Genomic DNA, 21,591 nt, shown 5'->3' with positions numbered 1-21,591 from the left:
TCTCTGTATATTCAAGCAAAATGATCATCACTCTTCCTGTCCTGACTTGCCCCATTGGTGTCTTTTTACTCCTCCCTATGTGATCCCCTCACCTCGTTCGTCATCTTGCACTGTTTACTCTTCAGATTTCAATCCTACCCTGACTTCCCTTCTGTTTAAACAAATCCATCTGCTGCCTTCTGGATCTTTCCAGCTGTCTTTCTCTATATCGTCTTACCGAAAGTTTCTTTTCTCCCATCAAGGGCTGCTGTCCGTGTCCTACGACGAGTGGGACTATGGCCTAGAGGCTCGTGTACGTGATGGTGTGGCCATCATAACCATGGCAACCTCTACCATGATGATGGACCGAGGACCTCATACTTTGCTCAAATCTGAGTGCCATGGAGCTCCAGATAAGAAGACCCCCATCTCGGGCAACCCTAATGAAGTCCTCAGGCAAGTGGGGTTGGGTTTTCATTCAATTTGAGATCCTTCCTAGCATTAAAAAAAATTCTCCTGTCCATTAGGAGTGGCGGTTTTGAAATGCCAATACATTTTTTGCCGTGTCATCATTTGGCCTTTTTCGGTTACAGTCAAAATTAAATATGAACATCCTTGGAAGAATGACAAACCCACTTAAAATATTTTTTAGATTTCAATGAAAACATGACCATATTAATTGTTTTTAAATACTGATTGGCATTGCTAGAGAGGACAATATTAAATATATTGTGCACAATAATAAATATATTGTGCTTTCATTTCATAGTATCACAAAGCTGCCATAGATGGTGACAAAAACCAAACTGGATTAGACATCATTGTGGCTCTCCAAACCCAATTAGGAGTATAGTTATAAAAATGCAGCTATAGATAGAACAGGATTTTAAAACCGCTCTGTCTTTATCCTGCTTTCTATTAAATGCACACACACACACTCTTCAAATTCCAGTACATGAAACAGACAAGTCTTTTTGTTCCCCATACATATTTCATATATTTGCTGACTAGTTAGTACCTGTTGTGATTCAGGCACAATTAATATTAAACACTTCTTTCAGTATAATCCTAGAACAGTGCAAAAGAAAAACAAGAATAATATTTAACAATCAATATTTTTATTGTCACAAAAATCGGAATATCTTGATATTGGCATTTTAATGGTGAATAGTGTCAGGCAGGGGTCATGGTGAATGAGTGGTTAGCACAACTGCCTCAATCCCTGGTGGGATCTGGCCTTTCTTTGTTGGGTTTGGAATGTTTTCCTCTGCCTTGGTGGGTTTTCTTCGAGCACTCTGGTTTCCTCTCAAATCCCCAAAACATGCATGGTTGGTTAAACACTCTAAATTGTCCCTAGGTATGGCTTTATGTGCAGATGGTTGTTGTTATGTTGTGCCTTGCGATTGAGTGGCAACCAACCTTCTTCCTCATCCCCAGTAAAGAAAAGTGAAGTGAAAAGTATTCCAATGTCTTAGAAATGACAAGATATATCGCCAAACCAATCTTAAGTGAAAGGGTTAAATCAATCAGTTCATTTATTGGTGGTTATTGGTTATGATATTCGTCCAATCCATTTGAACTGGGAGGGGCTGGCAGCAATTATTCGATGACAGGAACAAGTTTATGAATGTGAACACCCTTAGCCACTATTATTAGGAAAGAATTAGCCAAACATAATTATTGATAACGTTTATTATACCATGGGTCACACCAAGATGTCTTTTTCGCAAAAGCCTGCCGGAAAAAACTCAAGTAAAATGTCCTGAAAAGAATATATATATATATATATATATATATATATATATATATATATATATATATATATATATATATATATATATATATATATATATATATATATATATATATATATATATATATATATATATATATATATATATATATATATATATTTCAGTTTTTATTTTTTGCTCCCTCTTTTTCAAAGGAGAAAAAAATAAGTGCATAACAAATATCTGTCATTTTATTGAACGTTACCTCTTTTCTTTGCATGTGTATCTACTATTTAATAGCTAGTCACGGCCGAAAAAGCAATAAAATTATCCCAGGCATTTGCTGTGTGGAAAGAAAAAAAATGGATGCCCTTCACCTTTTAGCCTTCACTGAATACTGCGTGTCCCATTGCGCTACATCAAAAGGCGTTGAGAGGAACTTGAATTGATTTCAAATCCTGCCCAATATAAAAATTAAAAAAATTAACTATGAACTTGGCACTTGGGTGTCCCTAATAAATCGGCCAATTATTCATTTTTGCAAATTGCCTTCTGAACAAGAATTGCTACTGTTACTATAATTACTGCACCCTTTTAAATCTATGAGACACAGTATAAATAATAACACACAAACCTTCCTACCCAATATCAAACAATGCCTGGAGATTTTCCAATATTGTAAAAATTGCACCAGATGTTGCCGTACATACCCAAACACCTTCATCCCCTGCATACTGTAATCACCCAGCCGCCCCAGTGTAATAATACCCTGCCCACACAAAAGCCCCTTCCTGCAAAAAAATCCGACCCCGCCCCTTCAGCTGTCCATCTCAGCGGCAGGCCTTTTGAACCGGCTGTGAAGCACAGCACACAGAGGCACTTCACTCTCTGCGCCTCCTAATTGGTCCCAATGGCGTATCAGTGGACAAACACAAACTCCTGTCATGCTGTGCTCCATAGCCCAGCAGAGAATTATATTCAGCAGGGTAGCATCACCTCTGAGACTCTCTGTGTCTTCTTTGGTGGTGTGCATGCTTATGTTTGGGTCGAGAAAGTCAGTGAAGATTCGATGTGCATGTTTAGGTGGCACACAGATTATGAGTTAGCGTATTTTGGGGACTATAACATGCATTTTCTTTCATAGTTTGGCTGGCCATGCGACTAATACTCAACTGTGACTTATTTTTTTTTCTCTCCGACCACTGATAGCCTGTTAAGTTGTCTTTTTTTATTTTTTATTTTTTATAGGCTATAGTTATCTGGAAAAACTTGCTACCAGATGCATATTAATCCTGTTGTTCTCTATTTTAGTATTGTTACCTTAACCTCCTAAGTCCCATACTCTTGCAAGTCATGCATTTTTATTTTATATTTAGGCTAATTGGGACATGATGAGTGTAAAAACAAAGAATTATCTTTTTTTCAGTGTCTGAGAAAAAAATATGTCCAAATCATAAGAGGACGCTAGGCCCTTGTAGTCCAAAATGTAACATTGGAGTAATTGAAAACAAAAAAAAAAAAAAACTGAAAAAAATCAAATGAAGTATTTTTTTTAATCATTGGTAATAAAAGCACTCATTCCTAAAATCGATTTATCCCCAGGCCTATTCACAATGTCCTAAATGTGCTATGCAAGCTGAAATAACGCACCTGTTTTACCTTTTTTTTTTTTTACTTGCAGCGTCTTCTAAAAGTTAACAGCATATGCCATTATAGCCTTCATAGCACAAAGGATACTTTATTCTCCAATATGGAACCTTTCTTAACCTTAAGAATACAATTAAGCACCAAGTATGATTCACTCAGTGCATTTTTTTTATTTTGATATGTGCTATTTCTGTTTAAATAAGCTTCTTTTTCTTTGAGGATCAATGTTCCTTTTTCTCTCCATCACACCACACACACACACACAAATGATATTTTTTATAAGTATAATTGTAAGGCACATCTCTGAAATCCATCTGTCATCGCGCCCAGATTGACTTGCGAGATATTTCTACTGTAGTTTGCGGTTTAATACCAAATGTAAAAAAAGTGTAAGAAATTAAATTAGCTAGTCTTGTTTTAATGAAAATTTCCATTGATAATCATACTATTAACCCCTTGGCTGCCATTGACATTGCTAGGCATCCAACACATTTGAAGTAGGAGGATTAGGAGCGATCTAACAAATGTTTATTCACTGCCACCCTCCCAGTTTAAATGGATTGAATGACTGGTAAGCATTTGAGATTTTCCTTCTACGTCCTCGCCTCTGTGGCAGCTTGTACTTCGGACGTACGGTTTTCTAATCAACTTAGCCTTGTTGTTGATGGGATCAGTTGGAAGCGCCGCTAAAACGCTTCGCCCCTTCCTGCCTTAACTAAATTTGTGCGAAGATAACCTTTGTCTTCAAGCGTTCAATCAAGTGATTATCAGATAGATATAGTCTATGAAGCGGAAACTGAATGGCCACTCGCTTGTTTTGCTGAATGATAGCTTGCCCTTAATTGACATGGCAGAGATGTCTGTACACCGAGTGAATCAATGGATCAGGTGATGGATAAAGGCTGCATGAGCACAATCAAAGGCTCCTTCACACTGTGGTAGTGCTTTTGAATATGTATGATTATGTATTTTGCTGAAACTGGGTGGCACAGGTGAAAGTGTTAAGCATATTCGCCTTACAGTCTAGACCACATATGTCAAAGTGGTGGCCCGGGGGCCAAATCTGGCCCGCTGCCTCATTTTGTGTGGTCCACGAAAGTAAATGATGAGTGCCGACTTTCTGTTTTAGGATCAAATTAAAATGAAGAGTATAGATGTATATTACATTTCCTGATTTTCCCCTTTTAAATCAATAATTGTATTTTTCTAAATCATTTTTTTCCGTGTTTTTAGTTCAAAAATAATTTTGTTAAATGTAAAAATATATTTAAAAAAGCTAAAATAAACCTTGTTTTAGATCTAGAAAAAAAATGAATAGTCAGGACTTTTAAACCAGTTATTTTAATCCATTTATTAAAAAAAACGTTAAAGTGGCTCCCGAACCAACCCGAGTCTGACACCCTTGACTTTGCGGAGTTTGCATGTTCTTCCTGTGCTTGTGTGGGTTTTCCATGGGTGCTCTGACTTCCTTCCTTCCCCTGCAACCCTTGTGAGGATAACTGGCTCAAAAGATTAATGAATGAATGAAGTGTGCGGCAAAGTAGCTGTCCTAATTTGTCTATAAAGTTTTATCAAACAATAAGAGTCATGCCATTTGGATATAAAATGAAAAAAAAATGGTGATATAAAATGTCCCATATTATGATTGGAATGATTTTTTTTACATATCGCACAACACTACTTACTCTACAGTGAATTCTAATAGCACAGAAGGGGGAATAAATGAGTGCAGACGCATAAAAATTCTCTGTGCAGGACAGTGGAGTCTCTGAATGATGTGATGAGGATGAAAAGGATGTGAGTCATATGCTACGGCCTTTTCAATCACCCTTTTTCAACATAATTGAACACTTTTGGGAGATGTTGCATTACTGCAACCATCCTCCAAATGAGACATTTTTCTCTAGATTTGTCTTTCTGCCTGGTTTTTAGGATGCTTTACTCTCTTTGTTTTAGATTTTTTTTTCATTATGTTACTCAAACAGACCTAATTAATCAATATTGACCACTAATTCTCCATTTGTTGAGAGTAGGCAAGAAATAGGTTTAGAAAACAATCTTTGGCAAATTGATTGAAACCAGCAGCTAAAGACCAATCGGCAAACTATTGAGTATTGAATTAGAAATTGTTGTGACTCACAAAAACTAATTAGAAGTCATCTGTAGAGATGGAATGAACATGATGTAGAAAAGTGCTTGGACTATTTCCTGTTTTCTGTTCATTCCCGAGCATCTTTGTCTCAAATTACCTTCCGGAGCAATAGAAGCACTTGCTTTGTTTCTAGTGGGACATATTTTTTGCTCAATTGCAAGGAAATCACATTGGTTCAAAGAGTGCAGGCAATCATGAGGCAGGAGTTCTGCAGGTCAACAAAGCGGGCACTAATAGCTTTCAAACTGTGACGCATGACTTTGAAACTGCTTGTTTGGCCACACGTTTCCCCTTTTCTAGACTTGCATAGTATGTGTATGTGGGTTTATTGAAGAAAATACAGTACATTTACTATGGAGTCAGTCATATGATACATATGTTGATACATAGAGTATTGTCACACTACTATTTTTACCCCCAAAAACTAAACGTGCCCTTCATTAAAACCGTATAGTTAAGTGTATGTTAAAAAAAAAGATAGACTACAAATTCTGACATTAAAACAGATTTTAGTTTTAGATTTTAGAAACAGTTCTTGAACAGTATCACATTAGATTGTATTGCTACATTGTACTTTATAGTATGTCCAGTGACTATATTCTACAAATATTTCATTTTGAAACTGTTTTCCTTGGTTTGATTCACACTGCTGGATTACAATTGTGATTTATTGTTTGATATTTGGAATATTTGATAGTGTTTCATAGCAGAGTTCAAGAATATGCACAAACGGTGTGATTAATAAAATGCAATTGTACATATTTTGCATTTGGCAGGTCCAGTTAGTAATACAAATACTATTTAATATTTTAGGTTGATGGCTCAGTGAATTGTAAGTTCGCATTTCCATGACATTAACGTTTTTCTGCGCTGATTAATTGATATGTTGTAATATTCTACCTCCAAAAAAAAAAAAATTGCAATGCCATTGTTTGTCACAAGTTTCTGGGAAATTGTATTGTCCTTAAAAAAAGTTTTCCGACAATACTAGTTCTAGTATCCTTCTTTGGCATTCAAAACCAAGCAAAGAAGGACACAACACACTTTAAGAAGGTCACAACTATAAGTAAACCAAATCCAAAGTACATGGTCTTGTGATATTATGACAAGAAAAGATAGCAAAGGGAGGAAGAGGAAGAAGAAGGATGAGAGAGAATGCACAAGAAGAGAGTGAGGCAATGATGGAAGTGAACAATGCACGACAGTGTGAGGTTCATCAGTTTGACAGCAGGGCCGCTGACCTCACACGCCATGGACACGTTCCAAATGAGCTTGAACTTGGAAAGGTGACAAGCGCTTTTTAAGCTCTGTAGACCCTTTTGAACTTCTGCCACCTCTATAGGAAAAGCTTTTGTTTTAAAAACGGCGCTATAACTTAACCCCGATGAGCAAGTAACACATCACATCCTCATATTTTCGACTAATCCTGATTAGTATTGTTTTTATTTTGTCAGGTCTGGGTTCCATTAAATATTTCAAAACGCCAAATACAGTAGTACCTCAATATACATGCTTAATTTGTTCCGGCACTGAGCTCATATGTCAGTTTTCTCGTGACTCAAACGAATGTTTCCCATAAAAATGAACTAAAAACAAAATAATTCGTTACAACCTTCTGAAAAAAACACCAAAAACAGGACATTGGATTGGGAAAAACTGTTTTATTTGTTCTAATTCACCATCTATTAACAAAGTAACAAATACTTAGTGGTTTAATAGTGTACTAATTGACAGAATATTCACACATTTTGCACATATACTAAGCGTGCAAGCATCAAGGGAAGTGTGTGTTAAGATGTTTGGATTGCCTTGCCATGACCACACACTGATAAAGGGGTCATTTTCCATATTGGTTCTACTGTGCAAATCTAATAAGTAAATTGCACCACAGTAATTGCTAAGGAGTGTAATTTATGATTAATTTATTCTAGGGGTTAATTTATTAAAACCTGCTTATCAATATTTCACATTCCTTCTGCATTATTCACATTAGAACATGCGCTAAAACGTATCTGTGTCAACCCATGAATTTAGTCCAGGGAACGGCTGTTTTGTGTGTCACTGTATGTGTTTTTTTCACATTTTGTTCCCATACAAGCAAAAAGACTGTTTGATATATTCTTCTTTGCTAATTTTTTATTGTGTTTTTATGACTATACTTTTAAGGCTACCAAATCACGGCTTTTAGGAGTACATGATTTGATATGAGATTTTACAATCTCTTGCCACATGGCACTGGAGCATACATTAAATGGAAGGTGATTTGTCAAAAAGAAAAGGCAGTGATACCTCCACTTATAAAATCAATTCATTCTAGAAGGGGTTTCATAACTTGGATTTTTTTTGAATGTAGAAACGCATTTAACATGAAAAAAGCTTTAATTCATTCCAACCCTTCTAAGATTCCCAAATACATAAGTTGTTTTTTTAATGCTATAAAGAGTATCCCACAGTACCCAGAAAAATCCCTTGCAGGCAAAACAATATACTAGATATATGTATATATTTGTCCAAAATTTTGTAGTTTCAATGAAAAGTGATGAACAAAGGAACACTGACATTTGGATCCCTTTTTTAAAATGGAAACTTGTGGAAAAAGGTCCTTCTGAATCAAGCTGTACTGAAATAGGATTACCTTTAATTATTTTGTCGTAAATTGTACTATATTTGGTCATCTTATCCATATTGAGATCCACAGCAGTTTTTTTTAAGTATAATAATGTGTAAAATGCATTAGATATTGTTTAGCTTGTACTTTGTAATGGTGTAAAAAAAGCAATAAGGTGGAAGTAGGAAGACATTTGAACGGTAACTCGTCCTCTTTATTTCCTTTGACTCTTGTCACACACTCCGTCTCGTTCACGCCCACCCACCGAGAGATTATCGTTACTATAGTGAAGCAGCAGATTGGCTCGGAAGTCACAGTGGTTGTGGGTACCATGGCAACGCACATATGCTTGTGTTTCACTCCGCGTTTCCGCTGTCAGGGAGGCGCACACGCGCTCGCAAACATGCAAAGCGCAAACAATGGCGCCGCATCGTGCCGTGTGGACCAAAAGCGTGCTCAGTCAAGATTAAAGGGGCCACGGCGTCAAGTCATTTTGTAAATGGGCTATGATTTATGCAGCACATTCTGTGCACTTTGTATCGTTGCCAAAGCTCCGTGGGATGAGGCCGCGTGCTGGGCACACGGGGCTGCACGAGGCAGCGTTATCCCTGGATCAAAGTCCATTGAGAAGATCAATATTTAATACAGGAAATCGAAGAAATACCACAGCATTAACGTAATTGCTGGATTATTTTAATCAAGGATTTTATTTGGTAAAAGTGGTCAAAAAAAGGTTGAATGGATATATGGGTGGAGGTGATACATTTTCTTCTCTTGTATCTATTTAATTTACATATATATGGTAGCCATGGTTATGAGGTAGAATGTTGCCATGGAAACTGTCACAGAGAGGAAGGGGTGGGTGGTTGAGAGACTGAAAGTAAAGGGTGAGGAGTGAAAAAAAAATGAGGAAAGAGTTTGAGTCTGTGTGTGTGTGTGTGTGTGTGTGTACGTGGTGCATGTTTGTGTCTCTCTGAAGAGCAGTTTGAGCTTTTTACTCCACGCTTGAGGACATTTTGGTTATTTGTCATGTAAGGACAAATTGTCAAAAGGGGATTTTAATTTAAAGCAGACAAAAGCTATTGCATGTTAGTTCAGGTTCGGGTCAAGGGTTATCAGGATCTTCTACAGTGCTCTTGTGCAAATACAGGGTGGGAATAATGGTAGTGTGCAGTCAGGACTATTAATATTAGGACTTGGATATAATCATCTACTTGACTCTTTAAATATGTATGTATATGTGTGTATATATGAATATGTATATATGCATATGCATATGTATATATGTATATGTATATATGTATATGTATCTGTATATATGTATATGTGGATATGTATATATGTATATGTATATATGTATATATGTATATAAGTATATATGCATATGTATATATGTATGTGTATATATGTGTGTATATGTGTGTGTGTATATGTGCATGTATGTGTATATGTGTATATATAAATGTATGTGTGTGTGTATGTATGTATGCCCCCAATGAAACTGTAGAGTTGAATTTTTTCGATTTTTCGTTTTAATTTCGTACTATTGAACTCAATTCATATGTCCAATTCATTTGTCACAGGGGGAGAAAAAAATGTAGATGTGATGTCTCAAAATTTATAGATCTATCTATCCGTGTACATATTTGTGTGGGTGTGTGTGTTTGCGCATATGTATACTTCTGTGTGTGAGAGGACTGGTGTGCAAAGTGAAATGAGTTCACCTGACACAAATATTCCCATGTACACACTCTCATACTCTCAAGCACAGTCACTACAATCGCAGCATGAGTGTTTGAAATATGGATGTGTGTGTGTGTGTGTGTGTGTGTGTGTGTGTGTGTGTGTGTGTGTGTGTGTGTGTGTGTGTGTGTGTGTGTGTGTGTGTGTGTGTGTGTGTGTGTTATGTAGCTGTACGGGGTGACATTATTTCACCTGACAAGAACAATGCAGATTTTTTTTCTCACATTCAACTCCTCCACGACACAAACCGTGATAGCAGAAGACATGCTCAAGAACACAATGGTGTGCACTTTCCACTAAGGAAGAATTTTAATTCATTTTTCTTCCTGAGGATATTATACACAGTGTGCTGAAATTACAGAACAGGGGATTATTTTGTCCAATTTTAATTTAATGAACTTTTAGTAATATTTTCTTGTCTTTATTTATGTTTAAAAGTTTTTGTTCAAACATATTCTTCACTTTATTATTCTAATTACTATTGTTGTTAGCTTTTTGGCTACCCACCCCAACATTTATGATAATCCACATTTTTGTGTGTGTATTTCAGCAGTTCTTTTGTTGGTGTCGGAAGCCGTGGTTCAGAATAGAAGGCGTTCTGTCACAGAGCACACATAATGTCAAACCACAACTCCAGCAAAGCTAAAGTTGAGTTTGGCTTGTCACAGTACAATGTGGAACAGTAAATCCTCGTCTGGTTCATGCTTTCAAGGCGGGGTGCCAAAGCAGAATATCCATAGCTTCATATATAACAACAAAGCCGTGTGACATAATGTGACATTCTGGATGGATTCAATTAGAATATATGGGACTAGAAAAATAGAGGACAATGTAGGACATGCATAATTATTTTTGTCTTTTATGGTTGGCATTTGGCTTTTTGTCACAAGGTTTTTGTCTGGATAAACGTAATATTTTTTCTTCTCTGTATTATACTTTTGTGCTGTTATTTATAATTTTCTCAAAGCATATAATGCTTTATTTACTCCACTGTGAATTTTACCCCATTACCCTATTATACATACCCTTATCTGACCTATCTTACCTTTTTCTATGCTTTTACTAGATTTATCCTCTCCCAGCAGTCTTAAATGGCTAATAATGCTACCCAGTTGCATATAGTATTGTTATTTTCAATCAGATTTTTGTATTAATCTTCCTTCTATTCATTCTATCAGTCCACCTAATCCCACTTCTACCCATCTTAATTTTCTCTTAAAAACAACACAATGAAAACAAGAACAAAGGGAGTACAGCAAACTCCCTTGTGGAAATTGTCAGCTTTTAAAGACACTCATATTTTCCATTATCCATGTCTGAGCAGCTGCAGAAAAAGCAGGTTGGAAAAAAAATACAATAAAAATAGATATATTTGTACATCATATCCATTTAGAGGGGGTGCTCAAAAGTACCATGATTCATGAAAATATTATGTGTATTTTTTTACACCTATGTGAAACATGCAATACTCAAATTAATTGGAATTTTTCCTATTTTTTCCTCATTCAGGTACTTAATGAATGTGACGTTTGAGGGCCGGAATCTTTCATTTAGTGAGGACGGCTACCAAATGCACCCTAAACTGGTCATCATACTGCTCAACAAAGACAGGCAATGGGACAGGGTATGTTTGTGTGTGTGTTTTTGTATTATTTTTGAGTGTTTTAGCATTTTGAATGGAATCCTCTCATAATGACCAAGTTTCTTGGTGTGTTTTTTTTTGGTGTTTGTCTTATAATAACTAAATGTCGCAGATAAATCATATGAAACTGACTATTAACAATGACAGGGAGTTAGTTTAGTGATTGGAGTGCTTGATTGGAACACAAATGTACGATTTCCTCATCATCACATTTTTTAGTTGAGAGGCATTTTAAGCCCAAAGATTTATAGGCGCTACACTGATTAGATATTATCAGATTGGTGAAGGTGCCTTTGAGCAGCATGCTGCAGCACCGGATACAGACCGCTGCTTTGGAATGTAAAAAAAAAGAAGGTGCTACAGCTGCTAAATATAATAAAATCCAAGTTACGTAGTCATACAACATCACACTCTGCTTTGCTTGCACTCTGGTTTAAAAGCCATTTTTGTCAGTATTGGGTGTCAAATCTTTTTGATGAATTTTACAGACATTTTTTATCATTTGCTATCCTTTTGTTTACAATTTTTAAACAAAAAATCTAAAAGGTTGATATAGACATGATATTATTTTTTCAATTATCAGTCTGATCAACATTTCATGACACTAACGATATAGTAAAATACATTTTTCAAACACAATATTTACTGGTAATAAAACGTCTTCCATTATTCGATTCAGGAGCTTTTGATTTATTTAATATAATATTATGTAAACATTTAACAAGAGGAACATTTCACCTCAAGTGATGAATTTTGATTCTGACACATTTCAGATCTTCAAAAAATAATTTGAATAGAATTGCATATTTAAAAGATGTGAATCAATATTTTCCATTTTAATCTATTTCAATTTTATTGTGTCTTTATACTTCTTTTTAAAGATTTCTTAATGCAAAAACTAATTCAAGTATAAACTATAAATGCACATGACTGTCCAGTCATGGTGAATAATATTTCCAGTGTTTAATGTTGCAGAGTTGAGTCCCAACATGAAGTATATTTTTATTTCATTGGTTCCCCAAATGCTTCATTTTGTTCTGTGTCACAATGCCACAATTCTATAAAACTATCCATAACAACACAAAGTACAAAACAACACTTGGTATTCAAGGAAAAAAGATCGCATTACCATTCAAATAATGTAATGACAGTGAAATGCAGTTCTAAAAATATCTTAAGCAAATGGAAAAAGTCCACCTGTAACAGGTCACAGGTTAATAATCCCAACACACACTGTGACATCCTAAAGTCAACCCAAAACCCACCACCTGTAAAGTCATCCCTATCCCCCACGTCCTCCTCCGCCCTTCCTCCTGACTTCTGTGACTCTTCCTCTTCTTTATTCTTTGTACTCGTCTGTCTTCTACCTCTCCGATCTATATTCTGTCCTCTGATCAGAGAACAAGGTGAGCGTCTCCCCTTCTGTCTCCCTCTTCTTCGCTCCCCCTCTCGCACCCAACGTTCTCACTCATGTTTAATTCTCAGTTTGACTTCCAACTGAACTGCTTTTGTGGATCCTAATGAGCACTGGCTCTATCAAGCGTCCTTCTCACCACCGTTTGCAAAATTGTGAAGACTCTGGAGTGTCCAATCTTTGTCCCTTCCACACCAACTCATATCACGAGTCGACTAAATTCCCAGTAGTCAAATCCCGTACATCTGTGGGCATGACAAACTCATGCCACGGCTTCCGTCATGCCACTGACTGTCATTATCGAGCGAGATCCTCATTGGAGAATCGATGCCCATTCTCGTCTCCATACTTGAACTGCTGGACACTTGAAGAAAAGGGCAGCAGCTGAGTCTCCAAGAGTGCTGTCATGTGACCAGCAACTGGGGAAATGGCCTAATTGATGACTCTTGGTTGGAGTAGAGCCACAAGGGCTCAGCTAGTCCTCCAAGAGTACATCTGGATCCCTCCTCCACTGAGGAGGCAGCATTTTGCATCTGAATGAAGCTCCTTCACCAGCTGGTCAGATGACTCGTTTTCTCAATCCATCTTGTCTCGGCTCTTGTTGCTCTTCACAAGAAAATTTATATCGCTTCCACTCTTTTCTTTCACTTTCAATCCTTTCACCGTTTCTCTTTTTGCCCCTGATCTAAATTCTACTCTTTTCTCACTTGCAGTCTTGTTCTTCATTTCAACCTTCCTCTCGTTCTCAACTCAGGGTCGCTGTTCTTACTCCCCACTCTTGTTTTTTTGTCGTTGTTGCATGTCACAAAGGTGGGAATTCAAAAACAACCCTTTGGTGCAGTTTGACGACAAACCAAAATGGGAATTCTTACTTTAGTACAGTATGCTCTGTGTGAAGCGCTTGTATTTTAAACTTGAGCATTCACAGCCAGATTTTCCAGTTTCAATAAAGTGGATGTCTATCCAGTTTAGATGAATCTCGTTGAACATGTTGGCTGCCATTGACGAGGATAGAAGTCCAGTGAATTAGCTGGGATAGGCTCCAGCACCCCCCACAACATGTGTGAAGATAAACGGTTCAGAAAATAAATCAATGAATGAACAGATACCAAAATTAGTCACTTGCCCTGGTTTTCAAATCTAAATGTTTAACAAAATAAATTGAAATTTAAACCCTCTGTTTTAAATATACTTTTTATTATATAAACTATATATATACTATATATGTATATATATACATATACCATAGATATGTATATACGTATATGTACACATACATACTTATAATTCATAAAACTGATGTTTCACCTAGGCCTATTTGAGACCTATTTTATTGCTACTGATCTTTAGCTGAACCCTCAAACCCATATTTCCTTTTTTTAATGTTCCATATATATCTGCAGGTGGGCAAATGGGAGAATGGCTCACTATCCATGAAGTATCATGTGTGGCCTCGCTACGAACTATATGGTGGAATTGCAACCAGAGAGGATGACCACTTATCCATAGTAACACTGGAGGAGGCTCCTTTTGTCATTGTGGAGGACGTGGACCCACTTAGTGGAACATGCATGAGGAACACCGTGCCCTGCCGCAAACAGATCAAAAGATTGTAAGGCTCATCTGCATTTAGGGTTTCCATAAGAAAATATGATACATATGATCCATGTTCTGCAGGTATATAGAGCTTGTTAACTCTCATCAAACCTTTAAGGGTACTTATTTAACCTATTGGACTAGCAAATGAAAAAATATGCATTGGACATCTTGTGTCATCATTGTCATTGAAAAATGAGCACTCACTGCCAGTTCTTCTATTTTTGATGAATTAGATGTTCATTGTAAATGGAAGGCAATTTGTGAAATACTATGAAATTTTAACTAAATACAAAACTTTAGTCTATGATTGGGTATCATAAGACTGCTTTTATTCCTTGTTTTCATTAATATTTTATTACTTTGAAATTCAACCATTCTTGAAAATAATTATGAGAAAATAATGATTAAAAATTAATATAATCATTGGCCTGCTACGAATTCAAGGAGTCCCCCGCCTGGTACCCATGGTGAGCTGGGATAGGCTCTAGCACCCCTATCCTACTCGTTCGGAAAAAGAATAAATTAATGATTTTAATGAAAGTTGCAATCTCGTATCCACATTGGTGGTCACTTATTTATTTATTTTTTTTATATTAAAGCTGAAGTGACCCAAAATGTGTTATTTTTTTTAATAACCAAAATACTCACATTGAAAGGCTTCATAAATAGAACTAATCACATATATTTACTTCCTTTGATATATGCAGGAATGAGACGAAGGATTCTGGGATCTACATAAAACGTTGCTGTAAGGGCTTCTGTATTGACATCCTAAAGAAAATTGCCAAGACGGTCAAGTTCACATATGACTTGTACTTGGTGACTAATGGCAAACATGGCAAGAAGATCAATGGAACTTGGAATGGCATGGTGGGAGAGGTAAAGTAGTTTTTCTTCTATTCTATTTGTCATCACCACATATTTGGAGTATTTGTGGTGGTATAAAAAGTGCAAGTGGGTAATTCTAGCATTTAAAATGGAGTAACTTATTTTGTCAGTGTAGGAAAAAGTTTGGATGAACTCTTTCAGTGATATTCATGATATTAGAGGGTGGACATCAGGCAATGTTAAGGGCAGCCACTGAATCAATCACTACAAGTATCTTGGTCAAATGAGGAAGGCATTATAGAGAACCAGTCAGTAAAAATATGAAAAATTTAGTGAGTAGGCATGGACCTCATTATGAAGAAAATCTATGCAAAGAGCTTTACTTAAGAATCGATCATGTATTTGAACAATATCTCTCAATTTTAATTGTTTTCAGTAACACTATATTTGACTGCATTTTAGTCATAAGACCTGACACAATACCTCTCATAAACAAGAATGAATACTTATGACAGATGTCATCACGTGTCATATTTATGACAGCCTTATGAAGCAGTGTTCAAATAATGTGTAACCTTTTCTTATTTGGACTTTTTTTTAAAATTTTTCACTGCAAAATAATCAAAGTCTTGCTTGGTACACATAAAATAGTAAAAGTGTCATGTCAGTAAGATATCAAGACTTACTTTGAGGTCATTTTTATTTGATCAATTGGCAGTCTATTTTTAACTCCATATTAGCAAATAATAACTTGGTTAAAACAAATATTTTTTTTATTATTGCAGTCTTTTTTTCCATTGCAAACATTCAGTCTGGACTAGAATTGTGAACTTTCAGGGCCAACAGCTCTAGCCAAAGTTGTTGAGAAAATCTACTCCGATTAAATTCAAATTCATGTAAATTACAGTGCTGCTTTCCTTAATGGAGTGTTCACATATTACCACTTTTGGAGTCTGATTTTATATTACAGGAAAGAGGATACTAAAATGCCCTCTTACAAACAGAAGAGTGGGAAGTTGCCGTCAGCTTACCCACACTGTGTTTTGGCTTGGTTTTGAATAAACCAGAGTTTATCACAGGAGACTTGCAATCACGTGTGGGGGGGGGGGGGGGGGGGGGGGAAGGTGAAAAAAAAGTCTACCTTTCTTCCCATAGGCCAAATAAACTCCTATGTTTAGCTCTCCTGTCTAAAAGATGAATTTCCTCACGGGAATTTGTTTTCATACCTTCAATTTTGAGCAGCCCAAAACAGGTCAGTGAGCTCTTAACATTCTATAAAAGACCCCAAGCTTATTGTCAGTTTGCGTACATCAACCCGTTATGGCGACCTGCAATTCTGCTATCTTTATAGTTTTTTTTTTTGGTAATGAAGGAAAAATGTAAGCAGATCAATAACATCTCAAAGGTTGCAGCTTGAAAAAAAAATCTCTGTCCACCTCTTAGAACAGTCAAGTCTCCAATCCCCCCCCTCCCTCTAAAGTCACAAGAACCATGACGCGCTATTCAATTTGTATTAAACCGACCCATTTCATCTATTATATAAAGCCATTTAAGTTACCCTGCTGGGCCAAATAGTCACGTTAGTGCGCTCTGAGCTATAAGTGTGGTCACCTGTAATAAACTCTATCACCCTTTGCTAAAAGCGTCATAATGTGCTGTCTCCCCCTCGTACCTACAGATGAATGATCATTAGTGGGGAGGGGGCATTTGTCAAGTACTTTCTTTCTCATGCACACATGTAGGTGAGCAACACAGAGTTCAGAATAAAGGAAACGATGCAGATGGATACAGGCTGATTATTGCAGTCAGTCAGTTTGCCTCTTGTAGTCATTTTCTGACATCCATTCATCGCAAACAACACAACTGTTGTATCCTCCATTGTCTAATAGAGACTGTCTGTGTCCTCCTTTTGTTGGAAAACAGCCAAAATGACAGTAAATCGCAAAGTTTTAATGGACTAAGATCTGGAGTGATGCTGAGACCCACACATGCTCTCATTGGAGGACGTGTGTCGGCACACTCTTGAACAGAGAGATCACTTAAGGCCTTTTAGACAATTTGTCACAGCTTCAAAAGGCAATAGATTAAAATGGACAGTTGTGTAATTGTGTAATTGCTTCTACATTTTGTTACGTTTTTGTTTACTGCAGATAGTGTCAGAGTTTACCGTACATTGTCATTAATATGCTTCATCTAGAACCTGACTGATTATTGGACATCAGCTATAAGTCCAATATATGAATTGGATTTGAGTTTGTATTCTTGTTTTTTGCTGAAAAGGAATTTCTAGACACCAGTTGGATTAACGTTATTTCTTTGGCACGTTATTACTTTGTATTTGGGAGCTGACAGCACAAATAGGGAGATATTTAAGATAAAGATTTAACACTTTATTCATGGTAATTTTGTTCAACAATTTGAATACAAGTTTCACCTCCATTACATAATAGATGATGTTCATATGTAGACAGCATATCTCAGTATTTTTTTTTTTATCGTGAATTTGATATACCAATTGTCAGGTGGTTCGCGCGTCCGCCTCACAGCTCTAAGAACAAGGGTTCAATCCCTGCTGGTTTCTCTGTGTGGAGTTTCCATATTATCCCCCTGCCTGGATGACTTTTCTCCAGGGACACTGATTAGATTAGATTAGATAACTTTATTCATCCTGTATTGGGGAAATTTCACTGTCACAGTAGCAAGAGGGTGAGAATACAGACACAGAAAATTGCATTTTAGCCATTTTCACATGCCAAAACATGTATTTCATAGATTTTATTTTCAGGGCACATTTGTCAGCCATACTAACAACAATATGTATAGTGTTTTAAGACAGCAATACCCCCCCCCCCCTCCCACACACACACACACACACACACAAACACACAAACACAAATGAGATGAGAACCTCACACAAACTCAGATCCTTGCTCGCTCACTTATTCTCAATAACGCCTACGTGGGTCACTTTCATAACTCGGAGAGAACATGTCGTGGGAGGGAGATGGAGAACGCAAATGTAGAGTGAGGAAACGAGTACACCGATGCACAGGCTTACTTTCACCCCCCCGTGGAGACGTTTTTGCTCATTTAGTTACTAACACGGCCGCAGAGGTGAACCAACACGTTGACACTTCCGTCCTAACCGATAAGAATGGAAGATATGGACACTGACAACCAGGATGGTCGACAGATGCGGCATAAACTAGCTATTGCATCTTCATCCAATTTACAAATCGGGAACAAAAGTTCACCGCCATCCCTTTATGACAAGAACACAGACTCTCAGACGCTGGAGCTTTGAGTCATGCACACTTTGGTAACTCGACAGTCTTGGCGCACTATAGTCCCAAATTAGAGGGTAAATATACAACATAGTCGGGGCAGGTAAACATAGCAGAGTTGCTAGGATGCATATTTTAAGCAGAAATGACCAGCTACGATAACCCACTTTCCTTTTTCCCCTGGTGGGCTGGAAGAGGCCACATTTGCCTACTGCATTTGTTAATTACAGACGCGCTCTATATATAATATACACAATCTATTAAAAGCCCCAAAAAGAATTATCCAGAATTTATCTTTAGTGGAGATATGTATGCTCAGTTTTGAATGGCAGTTAGGCACTCATTTGAGGATTTATAAATGTCCACTTTTGCATGATTTTTTAATGTTTCTACTGCTGTCTATTTAACTATTGCATTTTAGAGGGTCAGACAATGTATTGGCATTCTTCAGCATTACAACTTCCAATTATAATCACATAGAGTTGGCTGGAGATTTTTCTGAAATGGGATTTAAAAGAAATCTCTACAATAACAAACAATTGTTAGATCCAGAATTTATTTGCGATTTATTTTACGACCGCATTCGTTTATTTGTGCAGATTTGCACAATGTTGTGAGAGCACATGCATCTGTTATTCATTCTTTTAGGTGGCAGGAGCCATGCTTCTGTTACTTTCATTGTCTACCAACTAAACCTGTTATTGGCTACATAAGAAAGTGCTTTTTGTTACCTCATAGAAATGGACTTGCTTCACCTGGATGGTAAATATTAGTGTAAAATCATCATAGTCTAGACAGGTCTTAATACTCTGATTGCTGGGAGTGAACGGAAAAAAAACTCATGTCTAAATTTAGAAAATAAGGAATATTATCATAATCTTTCATACTCAGTCACTGGTGTCTTTTTGTAGTTGTAAGGAGGAAATATTATATACAAGTGAGCAAATACTTTTACCAATGTAATGTATGTGGCTTGGTTCAATAAAGGTTAAGCTATGAGTGGGCAGTTCATTTGAGACTAAACAATAGAGCAACAGTCCTTCAGGACACCTTGATATATATAACCTCAGGAGACTCCAATCTGGAAAACAAAGTAGTTACTTGTCTTGCATAAAATGTGAACCTTGAGAATGGAACTACATAAAAGGAATTGATAAATGTAATGAATAAAATTAAAAAGGTTATGCAGTATAAATGCTATTGCTGCATTGCTGCTAAGTGGATGGATAAAGAGGTTCATTGTTAAATGGGTGCTTAATATTTGACGTAGACAAAATAGTGAAACAAATACATTTAAATTTCAGAAATCAACCATTTTTAGCATTGAACTCAATGGCTGCTGTTGAAAATGCTAAATTTCCATCATGTTCCTTCCTTTGTTCCTCACTTGAAAAACAAATTCCATTTCTGACGTTAAAACAAGCTTTTACAGTCAAAAATAGAAGCTTTCTGAAATTAATCACTTCACCTATGATGTTTTTAAAGAAAAATATGACAAAATAGCACAGCAAATCTTTTTCTCTCCCCTTATTTGTGCTTTTGGCCCCCAATAACAAAGTATAATTAAGTCTAATCTTTGAATTCTTGAATCATCAACCTTATTAATTGCTCATGTGGTCCAGGTGGTGTTAAAGAATGCCCACATGGCTGTTGGCTCCTTGACCATCAATGAGGAGAGGTCAGAGGTCATCGACTTTTCTGTCCCCTTCATCGAGACGGGCATCAGTGTCATGGTCTCCCGTAGCAACGGCACCGTTTCACCATCTGCCTTCTTAGGTGAGCAAAAGTATTTTTTTAACAACATTAATATTTCATCGTAATTCTAAAAATGTCATTTAAATTTCTACTACAAATTCATGTCATAGTTTTAACTCTGTTACTGTCAATGATGATGGTAGTCGTCTATTGATGTTACATTATATATCTTAACTTACTAACTCTTCTGAGTTAGTCTTATGAACTGTAGAAAGCCATTAACTGCACATAAATAGTAATTCACCTTTACAAAGAGAAATAGATGTGTAACAATATTTTGTAGCCACAAGAGTATTTGGGATTTAAAAGGCATTCCCTCATCTTCATAGTTGTAAAGTTACATGACAATGCATTCACTGAATTGTATGGGCTAATAATTCACATTTCATTAATGTATTTATATATTTTTTGTACTCCCACTTCCTTCCCACTCAATCCATTTCTCTTACTCAACCTCTGGCACACCATATTTTCACATTTCCTTCATTTTCCGTTCTCTCCCATGCTTTTATTGGTTCCCCTTCAATCCCAACATCACCCGTATCCATTTTTTGCCTCCCAAATGACCAATTTTTATTGATATTTCTTTATTTTGTATTAATTTTTTCCTCTCCATTTCACTTTGGGCCAACACTGCCTCCCTTCTCACTCATCGGCCTTCATCCCCCACCCCCAACCATCCTTCTCTTTCTTTCCTGGTTTGCCCTCCAGAGCCCTTCAGTGCGGATGTGTGGGTGATGATGTTCGTGATGCTGTTGCTGGTGTCAGCATTTGCCGTGTTCATTTTTGAGTACTTCAGCCCCGTGGGCTACAACCGCTGTCTGGCTGACGGCAGAGGTGAGGGTCCAACGCTCAACGCACACAAGTGAACGCAAAAACAAAGTAGAAACGTGCTGGTTTATACTATATGGAGTGATGAGAAATGGTCATAGAGAACATTTGAATGCAACTTTTGGGGAATTTGTTACACTCACCCAACATTTCTATTTACAACCCCTCCAAAATACGTTTTAAAAAGGCAATTGATCCAATAGGAACTATACATTTAACCCTCATTTATTGCTCAAAATTTAATAAAGCATAGAAGGAAATATTCCCCAGGGTTTGTTCTCACTTTCTCACTTGGATAGTCCTACTCCTGTTAAGAGGCACAATTCCCTCACTTGAAAACTGTTATAAAACTCACACATAAAGCAAGAGAGACTCA

At 36.8% G+C, this 21,591-nt stretch overlaps 1 protein-coding gene across 2 annotated transcripts in view; it reads left to right on the top strand.

Moving 5' to 3' along the window:
- grin2ba (glutamate receptor, ionotropic, N-methyl D-aspartate 2B, genome duplicate a) overlaps window positions 1–21,591 on the top strand; it is a 112,185-nt gene that overhangs the window by 72,276 nt on the left and 18,318 nt on the right. For both annotated transcript variants that reach the window (XM_077733823.1, XM_077733822.1), the window contains exons 7-12: window positions 243–435; window positions 11,372–11,486; window positions 14,322–14,530; window positions 15,225–15,396; window positions 20,252–20,405; window positions 21,096–21,221. In XM_077733823.1, coding sequence (XP_077589949.1) covers window positions 243–435; window positions 11,372–11,486; window positions 14,322–14,530; window positions 15,225–15,396; window positions 20,252–20,405; window positions 21,096–21,221 — 969 coding nt within the window. The remainder of the gene's footprint in view (window positions 1–242; window positions 436–11,371; window positions 11,487–14,321; window positions 14,531–15,224; window positions 15,397–20,251; window positions 20,406–21,095; window positions 21,222–21,591) is intronic.

This window comes from Stigmatopora nigra, chromosome 15 (genome assembly GCF_051989575.1).
Source record: "Stigmatopora nigra isolate UIUO_SnigA chromosome 15, RoL_Snig_1.1, whole genome shotgun sequence".
In the NCBI taxonomy this organism is placed as follows: domain Eukaryota; kingdom Metazoa; phylum Chordata; class Actinopteri; order Syngnathiformes; family Syngnathidae; genus Stigmatopora; species Stigmatopora nigra.
The sequence above is the reverse complement of the archived record's forward strand: the minus strand, read 5'-3'. Positions and strand labels throughout refer to the sequence as shown.